The sequence below is a fragment of the Macaca thibetana genome, chromosome 13 (genome assembly GCF_024542745.1).
Source record: "Macaca thibetana thibetana isolate TM-01 chromosome 13, ASM2454274v1, whole genome shotgun sequence".
In the NCBI taxonomy this organism is placed as follows: Eukaryota; Metazoa; Chordata; class Mammalia; order Primates; family Cercopithecidae; genus Macaca; species Macaca thibetana.
In genome coordinates this window covers 73,500,218-73,527,594 of record NC_065590.1, presented here as the reverse complement: position 1 = coordinate 73,527,594, position 27,377 = coordinate 73,500,218, and the positions used below count along the sequence as shown (strand labels likewise).

The window sequence follows — 27,377 nt, the reverse complement described above, 5'->3', positions numbered from 1 at the left end:
ATCAAGACATAGGCATCCATTTATAATCTCTTTGCACTGTTGCTAACTCCAGAGTGAGCTAGTGAGTAAGATGGCTGAAGCCTGACAGCTAATTTAAAGCCAAGGTCTTCACTGTCCAGAGATTTATCAGAGAGTCAAGCAGCCTGTATCTTTTATGACTTGCACCTTCTTCTTTTTCAGAGGTAGTAAATGAAAAAGACGGAAAAAGGAGGTGCCATCTATTGCAGCTGTGTAAAATCACATAAACACTATGCTCTGGGCTTTCATTATAACACCACCTTCTTAGCTAATTACTGTCAGCATTAAATTACAGAGTCAGGAGGCCCCACTCAATACCAATTCATTCATTTCAGGTCACAGTTTGGCAGAAAACCTGTAGCGAAAGGCCAAACTTTTATCCACTAAACCTTTTATTTGTGACTAAACAAAAGTCTTGACAAGTAATATAATTTGCATCAAGCAGGGCTACACCAAAGGCCGGTTAATAGTTTTTTTATTTAATAAAGATTTACTTTATCCTCTAGTCTACTTGACAGGACTTATCATTTTGCATACCAAAAGACACAAAAGCTTGCAGATTATTTTTTTTCTCAATTCAAGCATTGTGTCTAAGTATTACCAACCTTACAATCAATGAGTAACATGATTTAAAAAAATAAGCTCAACATTTTACATCTCTGAGATCTGAGCAGTTGTCTTTCCATATTGTGCTGGAGAGGTAAATTTTTGGTGGTGTTGGTTTTATAATATGTTGATTGGAGAGATTTACTATCACACGACCTTTTAAAATTCCATTATTGTACAATTTAGAACACAGGTGGTCAGACCAAAATGGGCTTTTCAGAAATGTAGAAAGCTTGTAATCTGCTTAGGTATTTTCTGGGATGCAAAGGTATATAAAGCTACTAACTTTCCAGAGGGATTGATTTTCTTTTTTACTGTCTAGCTATCATTCTTCAAACAGCTTATTCAGGGAAAAAAATCAAATGTATTATAGCCTCATATATATGGTTGGCAGTTTGTCATAGCTTCTTAAAGTGATTTTCTGATTGTATAGAAGATTGACATGAGAAATTCAAAATCAACATATCTTAAACTCATGCCGGTGAGTTTGAATGATGATCTTAATCTATAAGAATCAATTTCTTCTGATTTGCTGTGCTTGGGTTTTACAACATAAGGAAAATGCATTTGGTGAAAACACTTGTTGCTTTGAGTGAAGAGTTATTAAAACCTTAATCAGGCAAGAGCCTAGACTAGGCACTTTCTCACATATGACCTTATTTATTTAATTCTCACAAGGATGATGTGAGTTACAGATAATTCTGTATTACAGATGAGGAGAGTCGAGCTAAGCAAAGTTAAATATCTTCTTGAAGGCCACATGCTCTTAAAAGAATTGAAACACAATATTTTAACTTGAAAGTCACTGACTGACTGTTCTGCTAGAACACTGTCCCTTCTGAACACGGGAATTGTCGGGAGGGTAAGATTCTATTTCTAGTTGAGCTCATCATTGTTATTATCAATGGTCAATTTTAAAATGCAGTGCCCCCCAGGAAGGTTCCTGGAAGCATACTCTTGTTCTCTGTTAATTGGCAAACCAAGTGTTCTTCTTCAATTCATGGATGGCTTTGGTAGCTTTCACACTTGTGAACATGAACAGTTCACTCGGGTGTTGTTCTGATTTGCCCATTGTCTTTTCTCTCATTTCAAGTCAACTGGAAGACGAATAAATACTCATGACAAATTGTTAACAGAGTGGAAACCGCTAACTTAGAGGGTTTAACTGAAGTGGGTGAGTATGAATATGTAGTAGTCTATGGGAGTCCTTAAGATTGTAGACCCCTGATACTTGCAGAAACTGGGGCCCGGCAGTTACATTTACAATACAAACAGTGTACATCTGCCCCTCTGATATGGTTTGGCTGTGTTCCCACACAAATCTCAATTTGAATTGTATCTCCCAGAATTCCCACATATTGTAGGAGGGACCCAGGAAGAGGTAATTGAATCATGGGGGCTGGTCTTTCCTGTGCTATTCTCGTGATAGTGAGTAAGTCTCATGAGAGCTGATGTGTTTATCAGGGGTTTCCGCTTTTGCTTCTTCCTCATTTTTCTCTTGCTGCCACCATGATTCTGAGGCCTCCTCAGCCATATGGAACTGTAAGTCCAATTAAATCTTTTCTTGTTCCCAGTTTTGGGTATGTCTTTATCAGCAGTGTGAAAATAGACTAATAGACCCTCCTTTATTAGGGCCCAGTGAAAGGTAACCTTTCTACTAAGATGGATTTCACAATTGTAAAACGGTTACTAGTTAGGCATCTATTTTACAAATACATTTTGTGTCTTGTCTATACTATTTTCCTGATGAAATCAGGGTGAGGCAGGCTTTTTGAGTGTCTCTGAAGGGCTTGGCACTGAAGGGGTTGATATTAAATAGAACATAGTCTCTGACTTCAAGGAAACAACAGTGCAGTTGAGCAGCAGAAATGGGCAGATGTTTACAATGATATGTACAACAATAAAAAGTGCACAGTATAGAGTAGAGGCACAAGAGGGTGTTAGGAACTCTGAGTATGAGGGCTAAGGAAGGCTTTCAGAAAAGGTGGCTTTAAAGAATAAAAAAGGATTTGCTAAGCAGAGAAAACTACAGGTTCAACGGCACGCAAGAGGATGTGAAGCAGCATAACTCAAATGCCAGGGGCCCAGGGTTGAATCAGGTCAGTGGAAGGGCTAGACGGGAAGGCCCTTTTTGAGACGGAGTCTTGCTCTGTTGCCCAGGCTGGAGTGCAGTGGCACCATCTAGGCTCACTGCAAGCTCTGCCTCCCTGGTTCACGCCATTCTCCTGCCTCAGCCTCCCGAATAGCTGGGACTACAGGCGCCCACCACCATGTCCGGCTAATTTTTGTATTTTTAGTAGAGACAGGGTTTCACTGTGTTAGCCGGGATGGTCTTGATCTCCTGACCTTGTGATCTGCCCGCCTCGACCTCCCAAAGTGCTGGGATTACAGGTGTGAGCCACTGCACCTGGCCAAAACACTGGCACTCTTAAATGATTTCTAAATTTGGTGATGGTGTTGCTGTTATATTTTCTTTTTACGATACAGAGTCTTGTTCTGTTGTGCAGCCTGGGGTGCAGTGATGCAATCATGGCTCACTGCAGCCTCAAACTCCTGGGCTCAAGTTATCCTCCTGCCTCGGCCTCCTGAGTATCCGGACTATAGGTGTGTGCCACCACACCCAGATAATTTTTTTTTTCTTTTTCAGTAGAGATGGGGTCTTGCTTTGTTGCCTAGGCCTGCTGTCATATTTTAATATTTATAAGTGACGAAATTGATCAACCTTGGTTTTAAGCTGGATGCCCCAGGGAAAGAGATGCTGAGATGGAAATCTGTGGAAAAATGCTCTCAGAAAAGGGCAGTGAAGAAAGCATGACTGGGCAGAGAGGAGGTGGGCTGTGCTGCAATCAAGATAGAAGAATCAAGCCAGTCCATGGGGCACTAAGTACTTGGATGGCTCTTGCAAAGGGTTGAGTTTTTATAACTCTGTGGCCAGTTATTGGATATGATCTGCTTCCAGGGAGGTAGAGAGACTTTCTTAGGCTGTGGGCAATTCCTGGGGTGGGATTCAGCTAAAAGACATCAGCTGCAATAGTCTAGCAACTGGGGGAATGAAGCTTTAGTCTATGAGAACTCAGCCGAGTGGTCAGATGCAAGAAGGCATCCACTATCACTAAAGACATTAAAATCCCCCTGAGTACACTCTTATTTCATAATCACGTTCACGTGCAGACTCTCTTAGGCCTTTGAACTTGCTCTTTCCTCTGCCTATTCTTTCCCCAGACCTTTTATGTGGCTGATTTTTTTCTTGACACTTGGTTTTCACTTCTAACATCTCCTCCAAGAAGGCTTTTCTGATTACCCTGTATAATCAGCCACAACTCATAACAGTCACTGTCTAGGACATCATTCTGTTTTATTTTCTTTATATAGTGGAATAAGAAATATAAATCTCATTAACTGTCCTCCCATCCCTAAAACATGAGCTCCTGGGACATTTTTCTGTCTTGATCACTGCTGCATCCCCTGTGGGCAGAACAGGGCTGGTCACATAGTAGATGAACAATCAGTATTTGATGAGTAAATAAATAAAAATGGAATTTAAGAAAATGGGTACCAGAAAAATTAGAATTTTTCAAATAAGAGATTTTGAGAAATTATTTTGATTTTGACACTGGTAAAAATCAAGTCCAGGCTGGGTGCAGTGGCTCACACCTGTAATCACTTTGGGAGGCTAAGGGGGACGGATCATCTGAGGTTAGGAGTTCAAGACCAGCCTGACCAACATGGTGAAACCTCTTCTCCACTAAAAATACAAAAAAAATTAGCCGGGTGTGGTGGTGCACACCTGTAATCCCAGCTACTCAGGAGGCTGAGACAGGAGAATTGCTTGAACCTGGGAGGTGGAGGTTGCAATGAGCCAAGATCGTGGCATTGCACTCTAGCCTGGGCAACAAGAGCAAAACTCCGTCTCAAAAAAAAAAAAAAAAAAAAAAAAAAAAAATCAAGCCCAGGAAAAGAATATATGTCTCACCACTCTTTCACAGTTTTCAGTCACCCACAGAGAACTACTGGAGAATATCTCTTGATCATGTGAGATGGATAGGCCTCTGGCAAGAGCTAAGCTCTAAGATCTCGCATTGAGTATATATATATATTTTTTTTGGCTCTGGGAAGTTTGAGAGCTTTTATTATTGTTAAAAAAAAAAGTATCTTAGAGGAACATAAATTATCTATTAAAGAGACTTTTGGAATTTTAACATAAAAATCACCAGTGGAATTTGGGTAGAATTGACCAGCTACTCCTCTATAATCACCTAAACCATTTTCCTTCAAATAGAAACAAACTGAAAAATGTAGTAATTTTCATGTGCAGAGGCAAAAAGGCACTTAGCACAGCTTGAAGACTCATATTATTCTGGAAACAACACTGCTGTACTTGGCTTTAATTTGAACTCTATCTCTTATAAACAGATTTTGAGTCAAGCCTCATGACAACTGCTGACTTCAGAAGGGCCTGAAGATAGCAAGGCATGGAGGCAGAGCCCTTCTTATCCCTTCCTTTAGCCTTCCCCTGCCTGCTTCATTCCTGCTATTGTACCTTACATAGTGATCCCAGTCCATGAAACACTCCCATGTTTAAGAAGAATGGAAGGAATCTCTGGAAGTCATTTATTCCAGTTCCTTTCACTAGCCAGGAATGAATGGATATCATTTATTATATATTCACTTTTACTCATATTTAAATATTTAGTTTCTTTTACTAAAATGTTGGGTCCTCTGGTACAATTAAGAGTTCAGGGAGAAAAACAGGAAAGCATTTTGGTAGTTATTAAAAGCACTGATAATACTTACGGCCCATCTGCAGCATTTTAAGCAAAACAAGACAGAGCCAAGAACTCCACGGTAGCACAAGAAACAATGCCTTGTATGCAGATTTTGCTTTACCTAAGGAAGTCCCATTTAAGAATCTGAGAAGCAGGCTGGGCGCGGTGGCTCACGCCTGTAATCCCAGCACTCTCGGGAGTTCGAGACCAGGCTGACCAAAATGGAGAAACCCTGTCTCCACTAAAAGACAAAAATTAGCTGGGCATGGTGGCACACGCCTGTAAGCCCAGCTACTCGAGAGACTGAGGCAGGTGAATCATTTGAACCCAGGAGGTGGAGGTTGTGGTGAACCGAGATCATGCCATTGTACTCCAGCCAAAAAAAAAAAGAATTCAAGGACGGGTGCGGTGGCTCATGCCTATAATCCCAGCACTTTGAGAGGCCGAGATGGGTGGATCACGAGGTCAAGAGATCAAGACCATCTTGGCCAACATGGTGAAACCCCATCTCTACCGAAAATACAAAAATTAGCCAGGCATGGTGGCGCGCGCCTGTAGTCCCAGCTACTCAGAAGGCTGAGGCAGGAGAATCACTTGAATCTGGGAGGCAGAGGTTGCAGTGAGCCAAGATTGCGCCACTGCACCCAGCCTGGGCCGTAGAGCAAAAAAAAAAAAAAAAGAAAAAAAAAAAGAAAAAAAAAAATTTGAGAAGCTTAGCTGGGCCGGTGGCTCATGCCTGTAATCCCAGCGCTATGGGAGACTGAATGGGGCAGATCACTTGAGGTTGGGAATTCGAGACTAGCCTGGCCAACATGGCAAAACCCCATCTCTAGTAAAAATACAAAAATTTACTGGGTGTGCTAGTGCACACCTGTAATCCCAGCTACTCGGGAGGCTGAGGCTGGATAATTGCTTGAACCTGGGAGGCAGAGGTTGCAGTGAGCCGAGATTGCATCATTGCACTCCTGCCTGGGTGACAAGAGCAAAACTCCATCTCAAAAAAAAAAAAAAAAGAATTAGAGAAGCTCAAGTAGAGAGTGGGGCCTCAGTATATGGTGAACACTCCGTCACTATAGGTGTTTAAATAGAGCATGTACAGCCCTTGCAAAGGGTATCCTAGAAAAAAATTCAGGAAACAGAAGCAAGTTGATCTCTAAGGGCCCTTGCAACCTTAAAGTTCTGTAGGTACAGAGAGTGGCTCTCCATGATTTTGTGTCTCTACATAGTTGTTTGTTGTGATAAATGCTTTACTTTTAAAATTGTAATTGTTATTCTCTTTAAATTCAAACTTGCCTTTGGACTTCCTTATCTTCCTAGACATTTAAATATGAAACTTATGAGTTATTTATAGATCAGTCTCTGTTTCTCTTTTTCTCATGCACGTCTCTCCCTCATCCTTGATCTGTTGGTTTTTTAAATTAAAATAGTCTTTTATTTAGCTTTTATTTTTATGAAACTTCTACATACACACAGTTAAAACAAAAGTCTCCCTCACCCTTCATTTTCTCTACAGGCAACTGCTGTAAGTTCCTTTCACTGTTCCATTTGGTATATATCATCTTACATCTACATAGCAGGTTCATATTTCTAGGTCTTGATTTTTTATATTTAGGCATGATTTATTGAATTATCACTAGGAAAATAAGGATTTTATTCTCTTTCACCACTTTCCTCACTTCCTTTCTCATCCTTTCTCCCACTGTGTTATAATTTAGGCTAAAGCATTACTCAGTCTTATAGTATTATGACTATTTATAATTGAGGCACACAGTATGCATTTTCCTTCATGATTTTAATTTTTTTTGTATTTAATAATTATGCTTTTTGTTTGTGTGTGTAGTTTCTTTGTTTCCTATAGACATACTCATCATTAATTCAAACCCAAACTCTTCTACATTTTTCCAAGTCTCTTCTCAATTCTTTAGTTAGGTGTGTCAGATAATTTATCGATATTATCTTCTTGAATAAATGCTCTTCTAGAATCTTTTGGCTTGTTCTGGCCTGCTGCAGTCTGGACTGGTTGCCTCTGTAGCTGGTGTACAGCTGACATCCTATGTTGGGATTTTCCTTTCCCTGCTGATTCTTAGGCCTACTGTGTAGAACCTTTTCCTGTATCCCATGTCTTCTTTCTTGATTGACTCCATAAACCAAAAATAAAATTTGAAGGGCCCTCAACCATCTGAATGGACTTCCTCCACTAGGCCAGGGCCCTCTAAATTTAACTTGAAAGACTGGTTCAAGCCATGATAGGAAGGTGGGGTGGGGGCGGGGGTTGGACACACCTCATTATGCCCTCCTCCCTCTTGAAATTCGGCAAAAGCCCCCCAGCCTTTAGCAGCAACACAGACCTTAAGTCTGATAAAAAACATTTACAATCTATTCTCTCTGAAGCCTGCTACCTGGAGGCTTCATCTGTATGATAAAACTTTTATGCAACCAAGGCATTCCTTTCTATTGATAATAACTCAACCAATTGTCAATCAAGACATTTAAAAATCTACCTATAGCCTGGAAGTCCTCGCAGCTCTTCAAGTTGTCCCACCTTTCTGGACCAAACCAATGTATATCTTAAATGTATTTGGTTGATGTCTCCTGTCTCCCTAAAACGTAGAGAAGCAAGCTTCACCCCTACCATTTTGGGCAAATGTTCTCAGCATCTCCTGAAGTCTGTGTCACAGGCCATGGTCACTCAAATTTAGCTCAGAATAAACATCTTCAAATATTTTACTGAGTTTGACTCTTTACCACACTCTCATTTTTGGTAGAGTCACAAGATTCCAGTGAAAGGTTCTTGGAGGCAAATTTTTTGAGACTTTCAGAAGCGATTGTTTTTATTCTACCCTCATACTTGATTGATAACTTTTGGCTGAAGGTAGAATTCTAGAATAGTTTTCCCCTAGATTTTTAAATGCCTTATTTTCTGCTTTTTAAGGTTAATGTTAAAAAACTATGTCATTCTGGCTCCCAAAACTTTGTATGTAAACTGTGTTTTTCTCTCCTCTACACACTTGGAAACCTGTAAGATTTTCTCTTCTCTTTAAATATTCTGAAATTTCACGGTGATATCTATGTTGACAAAAATTGTCAAATTCTAAAATATTTCAAGAGATTTATTCTGAGCCAAATATGCGTGACCATGGCCTGTGACACAGCCCTCAGGAGGTCCCAAGGACATGTGCCCAAGGGGGTTGAGGTATAGCTTGGTTTTATGTATTTTAGGAAGGCATGAGACATTAATCAAATATATTTAAGCAATACATTGGTTTGTTTTTTATGTTGGTGACCTTTGGATGGAAGACTGGATAAAGAAAATGTGGCACATATACACCATGGAACACTATGCAGCCATAAAAAAGGATGAGTTCATGTCCTTTGCAGGGACATGGATGAAGCTGGAAACCATCATTCTCAGCAAACTAACACAAGAACAGAAAACCAAACACTGCATGTTCTCATAAGTGGGAGTTGAACAATGAGAACACATGGACATGGGGTGGGGGCATCACACACTGGGGCCTGTTCGGGGGTGGGTGGCTGGGGAAGGGATAGCATTAAGAGAAACACATAATGTAGATGATGGGTTGATAGGTGCAGCAGACCACCATGGCATGTGTATACCTATGTAACAAACCTGCATGTTCCGCACATGTATCCCAGAACTTAAAGTACAATGAAAAAGAAAAGAAAAAAGAAATACATGGTTTGGTTTAGAAAGGTGGGACAACTCAAAGCGGGGCAGGTAGGGGGGGCTTCCAGGCTACAGACAAATTTAAACATTTCCTGGTTGACAAATGGTTGATATTGTCTGAAGACTTGGGATCGATGGGAATGTTGAGGTTAAAGATAAAGGATTGTGGAGACCAAGTTTTATTGTGCAGAGGAAGCACTTAGGTAGCCGACTTTAGAGAGAGCAAGTTGTAAATTGTTTTTTATCGGACATAAAAGGGCTCTTAGTTGATTATCTCCTGGATCTGAGAAGGAAGGAAGGAAAAGAAAGGAGGAACGGAATTCTCTATAGAATATAGATTTTTCCCACAAGAGACTTTGCAGGGCAATTTTAAGGTATGGCAAGGGAACATATTTTGGAGTTAAATATTTTTTTCCTTGTCTTATAATGTTATGCCAGAGTCATATTGAAAAATATAAGTCACACTATATAAGGTTAAATAAAACCCATCTGATGAGAATTTATGGTTTATAGGGCATGACTCCCTATACCCCTTAGGTAGGAATTTGGGTAAGATAAAAAATAGGAACTCAGTCCTCAGCTATTTTTATTATTTGTGCTGGCCACATGGATTAGGCCTTTAAAGTCTAGAAAAACATGTCCTCTAGCTCTGGGCTATTTTCTTGAATCATTCCTTTAATCGTTCCCTCCCTCTGTTCTCTCTATTCTGCTGGAAACTCTACTATTTGGCTGGTGAATCTCCTGGGCTGGCTCTCTAATGTTGCTGTTGTTTCTCTCCTGGTTTTCAGTTCTCTTTTTGCTCTCCTCTCTGGGAGATTTCTCCACGGTTATTTTCCAAAGTGTCCACTGAGTTTTTCCTTTCTACCCTTGGATTTGTAATGCTTTATTTTGGCTCTTCTCTTTATTTTGTTTTAATAGCATTCTGTTTTTGTTTCATGTATATAAGACCCCCTTCTATTTCTCTAAGTTTATCATTAGTTTTATTCCACATGGTCCCTCAAGAGTCCATTGCCCCAAGTTGCTTTTCTTTTCTTTTCTTTTTTTTGAGACAGAGTCTTGCTCTGTTGCCCAGGCTGGAGTGCAGTGGCACGATCTCGGCTCACTGCAAGCTCTGCCTCCTGGGTTCACGCCATTCTCCTGCCTCAGCCTCCCAAGTATTTGGGACTACAGGTGCCCACCACCACACCCGGCTAACTTTTTGCATTTTTAGTAGAGATGGGGTTTCATTGTGTTAGCCAGGATGGTCTCAATCTCCTGACCTCGTGATCCACCTGCCTCGGCCTCCCAAAGTGCTGGGATTACAGGCGTGAGCCACCGCGCCCGGCCTCCCCCAAGTTGCTTTACTTAATCAGTTGAGTAAATTTTGGTTTCTGTCATTCAGCTTAGATACTTTCCTCATGTGTCTGGTGATTCTTCTGTGTGAGAGTAGGGAATTAGACTTGTATAGTAATTCTTCACGAAGCCTGGCATGGTGGCTCATGCCTGTAATCCCAGCACTTTGGGAGGCCAAGGCAGGAGGATTGCCTGAAGCCTGGGGTTTGAGCAACACAGTAAGACCCCCATCTCTTCCAAAAAATACAAAAATTAGCTGGGTGTGGTGGCATGTGCCTGTAGTCCCAGCTACTTGGGAGGCTGAGATGGAAGGATCGCTTGAGCCCAGGAGGTGGAGGCTGCAGTGAGTCCAGATCACACCACTGCACTCCAGCTTGGGTGACAGAGTAAGACTCTGTCTCAAAAGAAAAGAAAAGAAAATCTTACTGACCTTAGTGGATGGTTGTTTATTGTCATTTATGGGATGCACCACAGGATGATTTGGCTGGGACTTTGCATGTCTTCCGGTATCAGTTTTTCCTTTTGAGCTGGTCAAATTTACCCCAAAAGAATCTTTTCGTCTCCCGTCTAGAAAATGTATGTGTATTGCTAGAATTCTGGGATCCAAATTGGAGAAGAGAGCTGGAGATCTTACTATTAGACATGTAAACCCTAATTTCATATTCCTGCCTTCATTTTCCATAAAGCACATTCTTATCCTTATCTGTACTACATACTCCTCAGTGTGGAGACCCTGTATTTTATTTTTTTAGAGAATAAAACTCTTGTTTGCAAGGAAGGAGGGGTTTTAGTGATCTATTTCTCAAACAACAGACTTCCAACCAGTCTTTTTCTTTTGAGACAGAGGACAGAGTCTCGCTCTGTTGCCTAGGCTGGAGTGCAGTGGTATAATCTCGGCTCACTGCAATCTCCACCTCCTGGGTTCAAGCAATTCTCCTGCCTCAGCCTCCCGAGTAGCTGGGACTACAGGTGCATGCTGCTATGTCTACAATATTTTGTATTGTAGTAGAAATAGAGTTTCAGCATGTTGCCCAGGCTGGCCTTGAACTCCTGAGTTCAGGCAACCCGCCCACCTCAGCCTCTGAAAGTGCTGGGATTACAGGCGTGAGCCATCACACTCAGTATTTTTTTTTTTTTTTCCAGAGACGGGTCTTTCTCTCACACCCAGGCTGGAGTGCCATGGCATGATCACAGCTCTCTGCAGCCTGGAACTCCTGGGCTCAAACAATCCTTCCACCTCAGCCTTCCAAGTAGCTGGTACTACAGGTGTGCACCACCATTCCCGGCTAAATTTTTAAATTTTTGTAGAGACGAGGTCTCCCTATGTTACCCAGGCTGGTCTGAACTCCTGGGTTCAAATGATCCTACCACCTTAGCCTCCCAAAGTGCTGGGATTATGGGTGTGAACCACTGTAGCTGGTCCACTCCTCTTATTTTCAACTCTGTTTCTAGAAGTACCTAGTGCTGCCAATTCCTGAGGTTTTGGGGGATTCTGTGTTATAAATTGGGTTGCTTCAATCCATCATCTTTATCCATGAATTTCAATCTTAGATATCTCTTGTCTGTACTCTCTATCAAGGACATGTCAGTATCTTTATTATTTTTCAAATGTATGCCGTTAATAGCTTTAAAAAATAACTTTGTTACCTGTGGTAATATTAGTTTATGGTTTTAATTGGCTTACACTCTTTATGGACAAGCATGAAATAATGTCCAAATTTTACTTCATACGTGTCACTTTTTGCTCATAAAATGGTAATGAATCACTATGTAATTAAATACTATTTTTTATCCTGCATTCTAGGATCTTCATGATGAATGTACATCTTTCTGGGCTAATATTCCATTACTGTATACATTCAAATAAATAAGTATGGATTCTTCATGATTCCCTCTCCTGCTTTATGACTTCTTGTCTCTTTGTCTTTGCTTCTCACAGTTCTTAGAGTGTGGAAGTTCCTCTCTATCCTTTTCTGACTATTGCAATCTTATTTCCCCCTCAGCGCTCATTTCCAGGGTGACCTCTTTCATGAAATCTTTATTTCAGCATTCCTTCATTCATGTAGTCATCTTTTTGCTCATTCACTGTATATTTACGGAGCCCCTAGCATGTGCTAGGCAATGTGCTAGGCTACAGGGATACAAAGTAAGCAACAAAGACATTGTCCCTGCCCTCACAGAGCTTACAGTGCAGTGGGAACAGGATGGAAGCAGGAGACAGATTTAAATAATGACATAATAAATACATAGCTATGAGTTGTGATTAGCATTAAGAAGAAACGATTGTGTCTAAAAAGTGAACAAAGTCTTCCCTGCCCAAGTGACTTTTGGGCTACAATGTGAAGATAGGGAGGGGATGGAGCATTCTTGGTAAAGGGAAGAACAAGGGAAAAACTAGGAAGTGTGAAGGACTGAGGAATGTTCAATGACCCGAAGGAAAACCAAAGTGACAGAGAGCAAAGAGATACAGTGGCAGATGATGGGACTGGAGAGTTAGGCAGGGGCTAGATCAAGCAAGGCCTTGTGGTCTAACTTAAGGAATTTTGCACCTTACCATAAGACTAACGTAAAGTTCCTGAAGTGGTTTGAGTGGGAAAACCTATGACTAGATTTGTATTTTTACCACATCACTCCACCTGCAGTGTGCAGAGAACACTGGGTAGGCTCAGAATGGAAGCAGGGAGGCTATTTAGGGGGCAGTGCAATTCATGCCTATGGGAGATAATGACAGCTCGAACTCAGGCTATGGCAATGGTGATAGAAAGAATGTTTGAAAAATATTTAGAAGGTAAAATTGACAGGACTTGATGGACTAGATGTGGCTGGTAAGGGAGAGGGAATAATGGGGGAAGATTCCTGGATTTCTGGCTTGTTCAAAGGCGTGGATGTTGATTCACTGAAATGAGAACATTGTCTCCTCTTTTAGGACATAAAAGAATAATGCAAGCCAAAATGTGCTGTTTTGCATATGCTTTTATCTGACTCTCCCCACTAAATTACAAGCATAGGTGAAGGAGAGAATATGCTTCATCTCTGTATTTGCAGATCCTCCTGTCCTCAAAGTGTCCAGTCCAGTGTTTATACCAGTGGAAGGAAGAGATAATGCTTGATTCTGATTTTGGAAACTGGAATATGACTGAGAGTTGGACTTAAACAAAAAATAGGTGGCTGGGCGCAGTGGCTCACACCTGTAATCCCAGCACTTTGGGAGGACAAGGTGGGCAGATCACAAGGTCAGGAGATCGAGACCATCTTGGCTAACACAGTGAAACCCTGTCTCTACTAAAAATACAAAAAAATAGCCGGGCGTGGTGGCATGTGCCTGTAATCTCAGCTACTCAGGAGGCTGAGGCAGTGGAATAGCTTGAACCCAAGAGGCGCAGGTTGCAGTGAGCCGAGATTGCACCACTGCACTCCAGCCTGGGCAATAGAGTGAGACTCCATCTCAAAAAAAGAAAAAAAAGTAGGCTTAGGAAAGATTTTTACCTCCATCTTCTAATATTTTTTCTAAGTTGTATGAAAAACAAATGAGATAGCAAATATAAAAATATTTGTGTGAGAAAAAGGTCTCTCAAAAGGGATTTATGTCATTATTATCATTATACCTACGTTTTCTTTGGCCCTCACTTTAAGTTTCATATATTTCTCTTATTTGTAAAAATGAGAACTAGGTAAGACATGTTAGCAAAGGATCTAATCAGTGCCAGATACAATGAGATAGATTTGTTTTTGCTACACGCACAACTCCATGGGATGTCTGCTGGACCACTTCCAGATATTATCCCATGTGTTTGCAGAAACTTCTACCTTACTTAGTGTATTACGTAGTATTTGTCCACATTGAATCTCAATCAGTCTTTAAGTAAAAGCAATTACTTAATAAATGTTGAAATTAACTAGTTCTTGAAAGCATACCTGCTTCATTAGGAAGACCTTTATAAATATTATTAAAACAAATGTCATAGGACATTTGGAAGACAAACAAAAGGTCTTTCTGGTTCATAGATTTCAAATACTGTAAGACCCATAAAACAGTGCAGCTTATCACCTAGCCAGTGTAAAAGATTGTGAAATACTGAGTGGTGCTGTCTTTGACAATTAAAAAGGGCTTTTATTTATCTTTTGGGGTAAATTAACTATTTGGAAAATATCAATAATGAGGGACAGTCTTTTGCACTTTGATATTTTCTATTGCATGTTACCACTGTACTAGCAAACAGAAAAATATTATATCCCAATCTATTTGAGTGATATATCTACACTAAAGTTCAATTTCACCTCTGAAGTGAATATGAATTGTATTTAATGAAACTCTAAGAAGAGTTGTACAGAGTGAAAAGGTCAAATAATTTGGAATCGAATTTGTCAAGTAACATTTTACAAAAGTGACATATTTTCTTTTTTCATTCTTCATCATACTCACAATTCAAAACTGAGTCCAAATGTCACTTCCCCTGTTCTGATTCGTCTCTTCTCTGCCTGGCAGAATTAGGCTTTTTCCTCTGGGCTGAAACAGCCCCTTTTCCTTTCCTGTGAAATAAAACTTACAACATGATATTGTAAATTTTGGGTTTCCTGAAGGGAAATGATTTTCTATTACTCATCTTTGAACCCCCTATGCCCATCAGAGTTCTTGGCCCACAGCAAGAGCTCAGCATGTTTGTTGAATGAATAATGTAAATTCCCTCAAAGCACATTAATTCATTTCATGCTAAAAAATTTCACGTTCAAATGTATATTAGCTAGTTTCTGTAACAAATTCCAAAATTTCAGAGGTTTAACCAAGTGGAATTTTATTTTTTATTCATATAACAGCAATGTGGTTGTTCTTGTTCAGCAGGAGGGTAGCTTTTAAGGACTCATACTCCTTTCTTATATCTCTGGCTTTCTCTAGGGCCTCAGTCAGAGTCTTAAATTTGTGTTGATTTACATCTTTGTAATATAGAAATCCCTGGATATATTCTTATATAATGCACTGCATACTACCTTATGCAAGTCACTTATCTCTCATTAGTTCATATACTTAATATTTGAGGGTCTAATATATATAAGACAGTTCTTTAGGCTCTTAGGATATAACAGCTAATGAAACAAAGATCTCTGCCCTTGTGGAACTTACATTTTATTGGAGGTAGACAATGAATAATGGGTTAAATAAAATCATACAATATGTTAGACGGTGATAAGTGCTATGGAAAAATAAAAGGTGTGGCAAGGCAAAGGAGATTAGGAGTATGTAGATGGTTAGTTGAAAGGGGGGTAGATTTACAGGGTAGTGGAAATCAACAGTTCTGTTTTGGCCACTCACTTTACAGAAGGGCTGTGAAGGAGGCAGGAGGTTTGAGGAATCTGGAGTTTGTGGGAGAGGAGTAAGCCTGACACAGAAACTTGAGAGTCATCAGTGTGTGAATGTGATTTGCACCCAAGAAAGTGTATGAGATCTCTGAGGGAGTAAGGTTAGATTGAAAGGAGGTGAGACCTGAGGACTGAGCCCTGGGGATATGCCAGCATTCATAGATTTGTAGAGAAGGCAGAGCCAGCGTGAGACCGAAGAGTGCCAAACCAGGGGAGGGTTTGGGTGTCGGAACTTGACGCAGAAAGTGTTTCAAGGAGAGTGTAGACAAGCATGTCAAATGTGGCCAAGAGGATGAGGAAGATGAGGACTGGGAACTGTCAACTGGCTTTGGAAAAAAGGAGATAATTGCTGATCTTGGTAAGAGGCAAAATTCCGTGGAGGAGTAGAAAGCCTGACTAAAGTGGTTGGAGAAGGAATGAGGAAGTGTGGGTGGTAAATATATAGCACTTTTCCAAGGAGTTTTGCTGTGAAAGGGGGCAGAGAAGTGAGGTGGTAGCAGGGTATACTGTGTGTGTGTGTGTGTGTGTGTGTGTGTGTCTACCTATGGACAAAGGAGGTTGTTTTGCTTTCTTTTCCTCTTCTTTAAAAAGCAAACAAATATGGGTATGTTATTATGACATGTGTGCCACCAAAGGGAAAGACCCAGTAGAGAGGAGGCATTGTTGAGGTGGTAGAGATAGGAAAATTCGAGAAGTGAAGCCTTGAGATGGCCAGAGAGGATGGGATTCATAGCTCAAGTGGAGGATTTTTCTTGAGTGAAGTGACACAGAGGGCAGCATGGCTAATAGAGAGCTTGGGCTCTGGATGAGGCAGCATCCCCTCTTTTATCCTATGGACAATTCTCTAGTTTCAAATACATTCTTGATATGGATGCTTACCTGGATTTGAAGGATCTTATAATGTTGAAATTCACTACATGTTCTCAATTTGGTGGTGGAAGAGATAGTGAGAAGCTGTAACTTATGCAATGGTCGCCTGGCTGACTCTTCCTATCCTTTTACTCTCAGTTTATCACTTCCTTGAGATACCACCCTCATCTAAATTATGTTCTGCTATTTGCTAATACAGAACACGTACTTCTCCTGTTATGCCACCTACCAAATTTTATTTTTTGATAAGTTTTCTTGTTGTTTCACTTAACTAAAAACTCCATGAGGAAAGCAACCATATTGCTCATTCTCTCTATTGTATCCCCAATACCTGTACAGCCCAGCGTCAAAGAAGAGTTGAATACAGATATGCCTGCCAGGCAGTGGGAATGTAATACATATATTTATTGAAAGAATAAATAAATGAGATTGTGTATGAGAGAGTGTTCAAATTTAAACTAACTACCTTTTAGATTTCTTTAGCAAGATCTCAGGAAATCCTTTTCTAATTCAATGAGAGATAGGGATTTATGTGGAGAAGAGTCTTTAATGATATCCACCCAGACATCCATTTTTTTCCTTGCATTGTCACAAAACATCTGAATTAGATTATGGCTGAAAAAATATAATTGCATTACATTCAAGTGATTTAGTGACACAAATTATTTGTTAATAAAGCTTCTTACACATATGTAATAGATACCAATTTTTTTTCCTGACATTGAGGGAATAATTTTATCTTTCTTAAGAAGGATTTTATGAGAACTGGTATTAGCTCCCACATGTGCAAACCAGTGAAAAATCCAATATTAATCATTTTAAAAGATGTCCAACCTTGTTTTGTACAGTCATGCTATAGGCTTGTGTCATCCTTATAAAGTGGTCCTGCAGCCTCCCCGTTCTTGAGTGGGGCAAATCCCTGGTCTCATCCATTTATGACTGTTATTCTTATGGTCACAGGATGCTGTGGCTCAGATGTTGGGTCCATTTGTTGTCCCATTTATGGGCCCAGTATTGCTATTCCACATCTCCAGGTCCAGGTCCTTGCTCAGGTTCTGTGGAAACTCCACATGAGAGCATCTTGGGTAGGTCTCCAGACTGGGCTCCTGATGTCCTGCCCTGTACCCTTTAAGTGCCTGACACCATCAAGACCCTGCCACTGAGCTGCTGCAGAATCTGCAAACCTTGTCCTTATTCACAATTCTGCATCACTATCAAGTGGAGCAACGCCTAATCCTCCCCTGCCAATCTCCCATACAGAAAAATTCATCCTGCTTCTTCTTTCAAAACTAGGGCTTCAGGAAGCACTGGATAACCCAGAGCACCTAGCCTCAGACCCACCACAAATGAACCTGTGTTTTTGGGAGTGAAAAGTACCTGACTTCCAGAACACAGAGGCTTGATTCCTTCCTTTCAGATGGCTCTGCAGCAACTGAGAACAAAAAAAAGCACAAATTAATTTCCCAGCTGGTCACCCTGCTGTATAATATTTTCAATAAGTCATGTCGTAAACACTCAATCCACATTTGCTGAATGCACTGGATTCTAACACTATATAAGAAACTCCTTTAATATACAGATAACATTTTTAATTAGCACTTTGCATAAATGGTTGGGCTAGAGGCCTTAAAAATTTGTGGTCTGGAAAGTAAAATTAAACATTACCTTTAACTTCACTGTTTTTAATATTCTTAATTTGTCTGAAACATTTTCCACACAAAACTGGCCTATTTCTATGTGGCTGACTGAAGATACTAAGCTCATATAGGATTTAGCTTTGATATTTTATTTTCTTTAGCTTGCAAACAGAAATATTTATTTTGTTTGCCCAAAACATATACTCACAGTCAGATTTGGGGGTATGTAAGCATTGTGTTTATAGGCAAAGAATGATCAAGTATCTGCATCTCTCTGTTCCTCTCTGGGATTTACTGTCAAAAGCCCATGCTTGCCTAGTCACAGTATCGCCTGGTCAGTTCAGCTTCTGTGGAAGTCTGTTATTTTCCTTGATTTCTGGGGTTAGAATGAGTGACCAGAAACACATTCTGTCTCCCAGGATACAAGCCTATTGAGGTTGCTGGAAAATGAGCACAATTAGGATCAGCTCATTAACTGCAATGGTTTTCAGAGCATCACACTGAGCATGTAACCCTATGTGGTCAAAGACATTGCCCATTAGCCAGCATCTGGACAATCACCTTTCCATGTGGTTTCTCTGAAACATTTCACACTCTCTATAACTGAAGCAAAGAAAATAGAACACCTTTAATGAGCAATTACAATTAACACACCGACTCACTGAAAAGTCACAATTGTGATATGTTAGGTATTAGTGTATATATTTGTAATCATGTTTGATTTTGATTTTCTTTGTCTTACAGTTAGCACTTTTTCTAAGAAGATTTCTTGAGTATTTTCAGAAAGTAACTATAGTTCTGATTCAATATAGATTCAAAGAAGACTAGAGAGAGATATGTGGCACTGCCTAAGACATTCTAGGTGGCCTTGGGCAAGCCATTTTACAGGTAATGAGGGGCTGGGCTAAATCAGTGCTTTCCCATGATGGCTGAAAAATTAAAAATCCCCTTGGGAGCTTTTAAAAGTACCATTTTTTCAGGTACTACCCCAGATCAATTAAATCAGACATTGTGGGGTGGGAGCTGGCATTGTATTATTTAATAGCTTCTCAAAATGATTTTACTGTGCAGCCAGGATTGAGACCATTAGACTGGATGATCTATACATGTTTTACCAGCTTTCACAGTCTATGAATTATTTCAGCATGTTTTCCCTGGAAGAAAGTTTGTATTATACTGCAGTCTTTTTATTCAAATTTTTGGTGGCATTTCCCTTGTTTATTTCTCAATGTAAACATTATTTAGGTAATTTGAAGAAATAAACATCAAAATTTTGTACTTGAGGTTTCTAACAACACAGAGCTGGAGAGGAGGGCATTTTTGGTGTTAGCTGGGCTGTGAGTCTATATGCAAATGAGGGGTGGTCTCCAATGCCTGTCAGTTACTCGACCAGTGTGTCTGTGACCCAAGGGCCTGGCTGACTCCCTCAAGGGTAGTCCTGCCTCAGCACTAAGATTAGGACCCAGAATCATCTGAGCACTACTGAATAGAAGTCCTTTAACTTGACATGTAAGAATCATTGCACAGAACTCCAAGCGTGAAGGATGCTAGGTGGTGCTAATGTGCAGCTGGGTTGAGAAACATTGACCACACTAATACAATCTAATTTCTTATAAAATGTAAAATATAATTGGCACCTTGTAATTTAATTACCATATGTATAGCATAAGACTAGCTGTGTAGTTTAGGCTAGTTAAATGTGTTCTCTGTGCCAGAATTTTGATCTGTAACATGGAGCTAATAATAGTACCTTTTAATTGGATTATAGTGAAGCTTAGTTGAGATGATTGAGGAAATGAGCTTAATTTAGTGCCTGGAACATGGTAAACACTCAAAAATGTTACCTATTATTACTAAAACTATACTATCACTATTGTTATATTATTATTTTTTCCGTTTTTTACCTTTATATTGATATTTAAAAAAACATTATGGATGTGGGTGTCAGAGAAGGTGCAAGCTTTCTTTTCTATGATTAACAGCAGGAGCTGATGGGAACCAAAAGTTCCAGGGGATTAAAAAATATATACATATATATATATACACACACAGACACAAACACACATTTATATATACTGCACTATGCATGTGAGTCCCAGAGAAGCAGGAAGCAGCAGCAAGAAGCAACTAGCACACAGCAACACCTGGGTATGTGCACCACACACTCAAGCAAAGCCATTCCTCTGGCTAGGGCAGCAGCAATCCTCACCTTCACATCAGCTCACAATAGAGAAAAAATAAACTTCCTTTTTTTTTTTGAGACTGAGTTTCGCTCTTGTTGCCCAGGCTAGAGTGCAATGGCATGATCTCAGCTCACTGCAACCTCCACCTCCCACTTTCAAACAAAGCGATTCTTGTCCCTCAGCCTCCCAGGTAGCCGGGATTACAGGGGTCCGCCACCATGCCTCCCACTTGTATTTTTAGTAGAGATGGGGTTTCACCATGTTGGCCAGGCTGATCTCAAACTCCTGACATCAGGTGATCCACCCACCTTGGCCTCCCAAAGTGCTGGGATTACAGGTATGAGACACTGTGACCAGCTTTTTTTTGAGACAGAGTCTGGCTTTGTTGCCCAAGCTGGAGTGCAGTGGCACAATCTCGGCTCACTGCAACTCCACCTCCTGGGTTCAAGTCAGTCTCCTGCCTAAGCCTCCCGAGTAGCTGGGACTACAGGCACCCTCCACCATGCCGGGCTAATTTTTGTATTTTTAGTAGAGACAAATTTTTGCCATGTTGCCCAGGCTGGTCTCGAACTTGTGACCTCAAGTGATCCACCCACTTCGGCCTCCCAAAGTGCTGGGATTACAGGTGTGAGCCACCCTGCCAGACTGAAACTTCTTTTTTTTTTTTTTTTTTAAGGGCCACCCAGTAATTTCTGCCCTCATGACCAGGAAACAGAAAAGAAAGAAAGAAAAAACCCCAAGCTGATACTGCCTTGAAGGCCGGCAGTGGCCATTTTCTCCTCTCTGCCAAAGCAGGACATGTTGTTTATTCATTTATTTACTTATTATCTCTTTCCACATGTTCTGAAGGACACTGTGTTAAAAGTTAAAAGGACACAGTGTTAAAAGTTATTTTTAACACTGAGGCTGGAAGGCCACGTTATTGTCCCTCACAAATACTTCAAACAGTTGTCTTCAAGATCCTATGGTTCTTTGCCTGACATTTTTTTTTTTGATACCACGAAGAACAGGAGGGATGAAAGGGATCCATCCCTTGCTTCCTTTAAGATGGTCTCTAGGCAATGGGTTTTCTATAAGTCTGGCACAAATTCTGGAGCCAATCTCTGGCAAAGCAGAGTGCCAGGCAAGGCCTAGGGACCCAGGGTCTGTGCTTAAAGCCTCTCGCTCACTGGAAATTATTGACCTCCGGAGATACACAAATATTTTTTAATTTAAAGGGGAGATGCACAGCACACCTTCCTCCACTGGGAGAAAGGGGGCCCAATTCCCACTCCCCCAAACACACACAGGTACACATTGACTAAGGCACAGCTAGGGCAGGCGTGGGCAGAAGTCCCCTTGGGAGGACGTGGCACCGACAGCTGCAAGGGGTGTGGAGATCTGGAGCTCATCACCTCTGGAGGTGCATGGGGGCAGGAGAAGAAAAGCCTCAGGGCTTCCAAGGAAATAGGAGAAGATGGTTGGGAAACAGGCAGATGAGAAAACCAAAAGCAAACCTAGAAAAGAGATGAGGAAGGAAAGAAGAGAGTGGAAAAAGAGAAACAGCTTAGGGGTGAAAACAGGTTGTGGGCAACAGAACAAAATAGCAAGGAAACAGCAGAGGAAAGGGAAGAACATACATCAGAGAACTGGGAAAGAGTGCGATGAATTGGGAAGGAAAGAAAAAGGGGGAGGAGGGGAGATAGGGAAGAAGAAAACACAGGAAACGAATACTCAGTAAGAAAACTCGGGAAAGAAGGATGAAGAGGTTGGAGAGGCAAATGGGGCCCCTTGGGAGTCTTAGACCTTGACAAAAACCAGGTGGGCAGAGTACACCAGGTCGCCCACATAGGCCAGCAAGTTGATGGCTGTCAGGATGGTCACAGCCAGTCGGCGGTCCCAGATACACACAAGGTAGGGGTTTCTGTCGCTGCAGCTCACATCTCTCGCCTGCCAGGACTGGACACCATAATTCTCGTTGAACTGGTAGAGGGGCCAGAGGACAAGGGCAGTGGCATAGAGGAGGACGGACAGCAAGGCCAGCCCCAACAGGAAACTGTGGAAGGGGATGGGCAGCATGTTGGTGCAGTGTCCCAGGTTCAGCAGGATAGTGAGGGCTGCCAGGACGAAGCAGAGGGCGTACACCGCCACGCACCACTCCAGGGCCAGCCAGTTGTGGTACAGGTAGGGGCTGCTGATGAACACGAAGATGAGGCAGGCCACGAAGGTCTCCAGCACCTTCAGCAGCCCCGGCTCAGAGGCCATGTAGCCAGTGATCTCGCCGGGCCGGGCCCGGGTCCAGGCTACTTCGGTGGCGTAAGCCAGACACGCGATGCCAGAGAAGACAGTGGCGGCGACAGCGTGGTCGCGGGAAGGGCCGTGGGATAGGAACTGCACGTAGGTGATGGGGTACATGATGGAGGCCGAGAGGCACAGGAGGGCCGCATAGCAGGCGATGGTGATGGGGAAGTTGCGCCAAAAAAAGGGGAAGCGGGCCTGGAACCCGCCCAGCTCCACGAGAAGTATGACCAAGGTCACGGCAAAGCAGAAACACCAGGTGAACATGGACCAGTTACCCATATATCCCCTCCAGGCGCCTGCGCTGGCTACCAGCGAGAAAGCCATGCAGGTGGACACCAGCTGCAGCAGGCGGAGGAGGCCCAGGGGCTGGGTCAGGGCCCTAGGGGACCCTATGACGGTGGGGGACCCCACAGTGGTTGTGACGGTTGGGTGGGTAACAGTCACCGGCATGGCGGCAGTCCCGGCTGAGGAACTCACAGAGAAAGGTCTGGCTGTGGAAACGGATTAAGTCACACACCTGGAAAAGGCTGGGAAAAGCGCCAGAGAGCGAGAGACAACGTCAGTATTCACTGGGACTTGGCTCCTCCCTCCCAGGACCCGACACCCCGTGGAACAGGAACAGGGCACCGCCAACTCCGGAAGAGGCCTCACCTTGACCGCGGGAAGTCCCGCCCGTCTCCTTCCACTGGTTCCAGTACCTGTGTGGGCTGCGGCGGAGGGAACCCAGCGGAAGTGGACGCCGGCGGTAGGCGTGGGCGCGTGTGTGAAGGTAACCCTGCTCCGGCAGGGACCAGGGGCAGGCGGTGGTGGCGGCAGGGCCTGGGGCGGCGCTGCGGGGCCGGTGGCCTGGCAAGGCCCGGCTCTCCCTCCTTATAAAGGCTTCAAGTCAGCCTAACCATTTTTAATTTTTAGTTTTTTTGAGATAGTGTCTCACCCTGTTGCCCAGGCTGGAGTGCAGTGGCACAGTCAGGGCTTACTGCAGCCTTGACATCCCAGGCTTAGGTGATCCTCCCACTTCAGCCTCCCAGGTCGCTGGGACTACAGGCACCACCTGCCTGGCTAATTTTTTGTGTTTTTAGTAGAAGCGGGGTTTCGCCATGTTGCCCAGGCTGGTCTTGAACTCCGGGGCTCAAGTGATCCACCTACCTCAGCTTTCTAAAGTGCTGGGGTCAGAGGCGTTGGAACCAGAGCAACTTCATCTTGAATAGGAGCTGGGTAAAAAAAAGGCTGAAACCTACTGGGCTGCATTCCCAGAGGTTAGGCATTCTAAGTCACAGGATGAGACAGGACGTCAGCACAAGATATAGGTCATAAAGACCTTGCAGATAAAACAGGTTGCCGTAAAGAAGCCGGCCAAAACCCACCAAAACCAAGATGGTGATGAAAGTGTCCTGGTCACCCTCACTGCCACACTCCCAACAGCGCCATGACAGTTTACAAATGCCATGGAAACCTCAGTAAGTTACCCTATATGGTCTAAAAAGGGGAGACATGAATAATCCACCCCTTGTTGTGCATATAATCAGAAAACCATAAAAATAGTTAACCAGCAGCCCTCTGGGCTGCTCTATGGAGTAGCCATTCTTTTATTCCTTTACTTTCCTAATCAACTTGCTTTCTTTGGAGTAGCCATACATTTATTCCTTTAATTTCCTAATCACCTTGCTTTCACTTTACTGTACGGACTCTTTGAATTATTTCTTGAGCAAGATCCAAGAGCCCTCTCTTGGGGTCCAGATCGCCACCCCTTTCTGGTAACAATGGGATTACAGGCAAGACTCACCATGCCTGGCTGTTGTTATTATTATTGATCTATGACCAAGACTTGCTCCAGGAAAATCTGCAGTCATTCTGTTGCTTGTCATTCTTCGAGGTTCACACCCAAAGCCTAGTCTCTAGGGGCCACAAGCTGTGGGGAAGTGGAGGGCTGAGAAGCCATGCATTCAGCTTCACCCTTTCTTTGCATCTGCTTTGTGCAGCTCTGCTCTCTGAGGCCATCTGTCCTTGGATGAATAAGTGCCCTGGCTCTCTTATAGACTCCAGTTTCAAAGTTCTTCATATTCATGCATTTGTTCATTCATAAATTCATTCATTTATGTACTTCCTCATTCAAAGCGATACTTATGAATTAAATATATACTGAAAAGTTTCTTTCCTGAGGCAGAAATAATTTGTATTCGAGCATATAAACAGTTATGGTTTCATTCTCTGCTGTTTTGAGAGTGAAAGTATGTTTTTAAAAGAAAGAAAGATCTCAGAGAAAACTGCATGTTGATTCTTTGAGGCTGTGGAAGCAGTAAAGAAGCCAGCTAAATAAAACCCACCAAAACCAAGATGGTGATGAGAGTGTCCTGGTCGTCCTCACTGCTACACTCCCACAGGCACCATGACAGTTTACATATGCCATGGAAACTCCCTCACGGTCCAAACCATGTGTGGGAGCAGTTGCCTCACTGGGGTACTGGGAGATACCAGCAGCACCCAGACTGCAGAGTCCAGGTTCTGCCCAGCACATGGCAGACACTTGCTCATGCTACTTCTCTTCACTGTATGTTTACATTAAATGAGCATCTGCATTCATTACATTATTGGGCAGATAGCCGTGCTCAATATAAATTATTTGTTTGAAGGTGTGACCAGATTACATGGGGTGAGAATTTCATTTGAGTCATTGGGTTTGAAGTCCCAAGTAGAAAATGTTATTTCCATAGAGCAAAAGGATGAAGAAAGTTTGTAAACTTGTATTTGTTGCTTTTGTACCACTGAGGTTCTTGCTCATTGATGGTCAGCAAATCTAGGTCAAACTTTCAATATGGTCACTGCACTGGGTGCTGCAGGAAGTGACAGGCTGCTGCTAGTGTTACCCACATAATGCAAAGTTGCTGCAAAAAGCTCTTCCAGTCCTTTCTATGTGGAATCTAGTGACTAAAGAGAACATCTGAGGGCCCTAGTTTACAAAAGATGCCCTTATTCGCCAGTGTTCTCTTTAAAAGACATATATATGAGAATACATTACTGACAATTGTAAAATGTTCAATTTGGTCAGTTTGCTTGTTCTTTTAAATGTATCTGATATTCACCTGCATTGCTGATTTTAAGAAGTGCTTTCATATATGTTGCCTTAATTGATTTGGATGTCATGTTTCTATAGGTCTCTGGGACACATCTTCTGTGTGCATTATATTGTCAAGCATTAGGAGTTTAGTTCTTAGCTCTACCTTGAGGGACCAGAATGGACCTATGATTCAGCAAGGATGCCTGCACACTGGCAGACTTATTGTAGTCAAGGACTTTGTTGTGGAAAACCTTACAAAATAATTTTTCTAGCTTTAAAACATAGTAGATATTTATTGTAAAATGTTTTCAAGTAGAAGAAATTATAAAAAAGAAAATAAAATTACAATCTGACTGTGTATGTAAACACATGTAACTATTACTAAACACATGTAACTATTACCTCCCTTAACACCTCTTCCCTGGGTCAATTTAGCAAAATTATATTCTCCTTGCTCACTCAGCATTGTATTTGAAAATTTGAAAGTTTAACTATATCATTATATATATATATATAATGCATCTGCTTTGTGCAGCTTTTATATATATATATTCAAATATATGTATCTCATATACATATATATATATATGTATGTATATTTAGAGGCAGTCTTGGGTCTTGGGTCTTGCCCTGTTACTCAGGCTGGAGTGCAGCAGCACAATCATAGCTCATTGCAGCCTTGAACTCCTGAGCTCAAGCAATCTTTCTGCCTCAGCCTCCCAAGTAGCTGAAACTACAGGGGCATGCCACTATGCCAAGCTAATTAAAAAAAAAATTTTTTTTTTGAGACAAGCTCTTGTTATGTTGCTCAGGCTAGTGTTGAACACCTGGCCTCAAATGATCCTCCTGCCTCAGCCTCCCAAAGTGCTGAAATTACAGGCATGAGCCACTGTGCCTGGCTCATCATACTTTTTGAAACAGTTATTTTTAGTGGCTGCATAACGTTCTGTTCTTTGGATAGATAGTTTACCATTTATCACTTATGTTTGGTCATTTCAATTGTTCCTGAGTTTTTTTGCAATTATTGACAATGTTACAAATAGAAAATAAGTGCAGGTGTGATTTATAGATGCTACTAATAGTATTCTAAGATGTTGGTATTAATCTGGATTATGGCAAAATCCTAATCTGGATAATATTCCAACATGCTAGTCCTAATCTGGATTTTGGTCCCCTCCCAAATCTATCTTTCCTGCCTGTCTTTGGTTCTGGCTCCCACATCACTTCTCTCATCTGCCTCCATCCTGGGAAAATCTTTCCTTAACTTCAGGACATACTCGGTTCCAGCCCAGGCTCTGCCCCTCACAGTTAGTAGAAGGTTAGAAGTTTGTGCATTATGACTAACTTTTGTCTCATAATTAATATGTAGCTTGGTTTGAAGTTTGTTCGTAAGATTACAAAGCAATCAGTTTTTTAGTGAATGTAGTCATATTCTTAATTCAGTATTCTACTTCTTTGCTTAGTGAGCTACTCTTTAAGACCCAAAAGGACCAGATAATACTGTAGAAAACAGTATAAAACCTTTCAAGTGTATTCTCCTATACTTATGGTTACTTTCTGGAATAAATACTGAGAATAGTCCACCTC

The 27,377-nt window shown here is 41.8% G+C and overlaps 1 protein-coding gene and 1 long non-coding RNA gene across 8 annotated transcripts in view; both read right to left on the bottom strand.

The window, feature by feature from the left end:
• LOC126934232 (uncharacterized) overlaps positions 1 to 23,488 on the bottom strand; it is a 95,132-nt gene extending 71,644 nt beyond the window's left edge. For 5 of the 7 annotated variants that reach the window (XR_007718891.1, XR_007718887.1, XR_007718886.1 and 2 more), the window contains exons 1-3: positions 23,253 to 23,488; positions 18,013 to 18,067; positions 14,834 to 14,953 (exon numbers count right to left, since the gene is read on the bottom strand). This is a non-coding gene — a long non-coding RNA (uncharacterized LOC126934232). Of the gene's footprint in view, positions 1 to 14,833; positions 14,954 to 17,101; positions 17,251 to 18,012; positions 18,068 to 23,252 lie in introns of all 7 variants that reach the window. The other 2 variants (XR_007718892.1, XR_007718888.1) reach the window with 2 other exon arrangements.
• Positions 21,255 to 23,256, bottom strand: LOC126934231 (myeloid-associated differentiation marker-like). Its single transcript, XM_050754838.1, has one exon. It carries the CDS (start codon positions 23,183 to 23,185, stop codon positions 22,235 to 22,237), a length of 951 nt encoding a protein of 316 aa, XP_050610795.1. The 5' UTR covers positions 23,186 to 23,256; the 3' UTR covers positions 21,255 to 22,234.
• Positions 23,489 to 27,377: the final 3,889 nt, after the last annotated feature.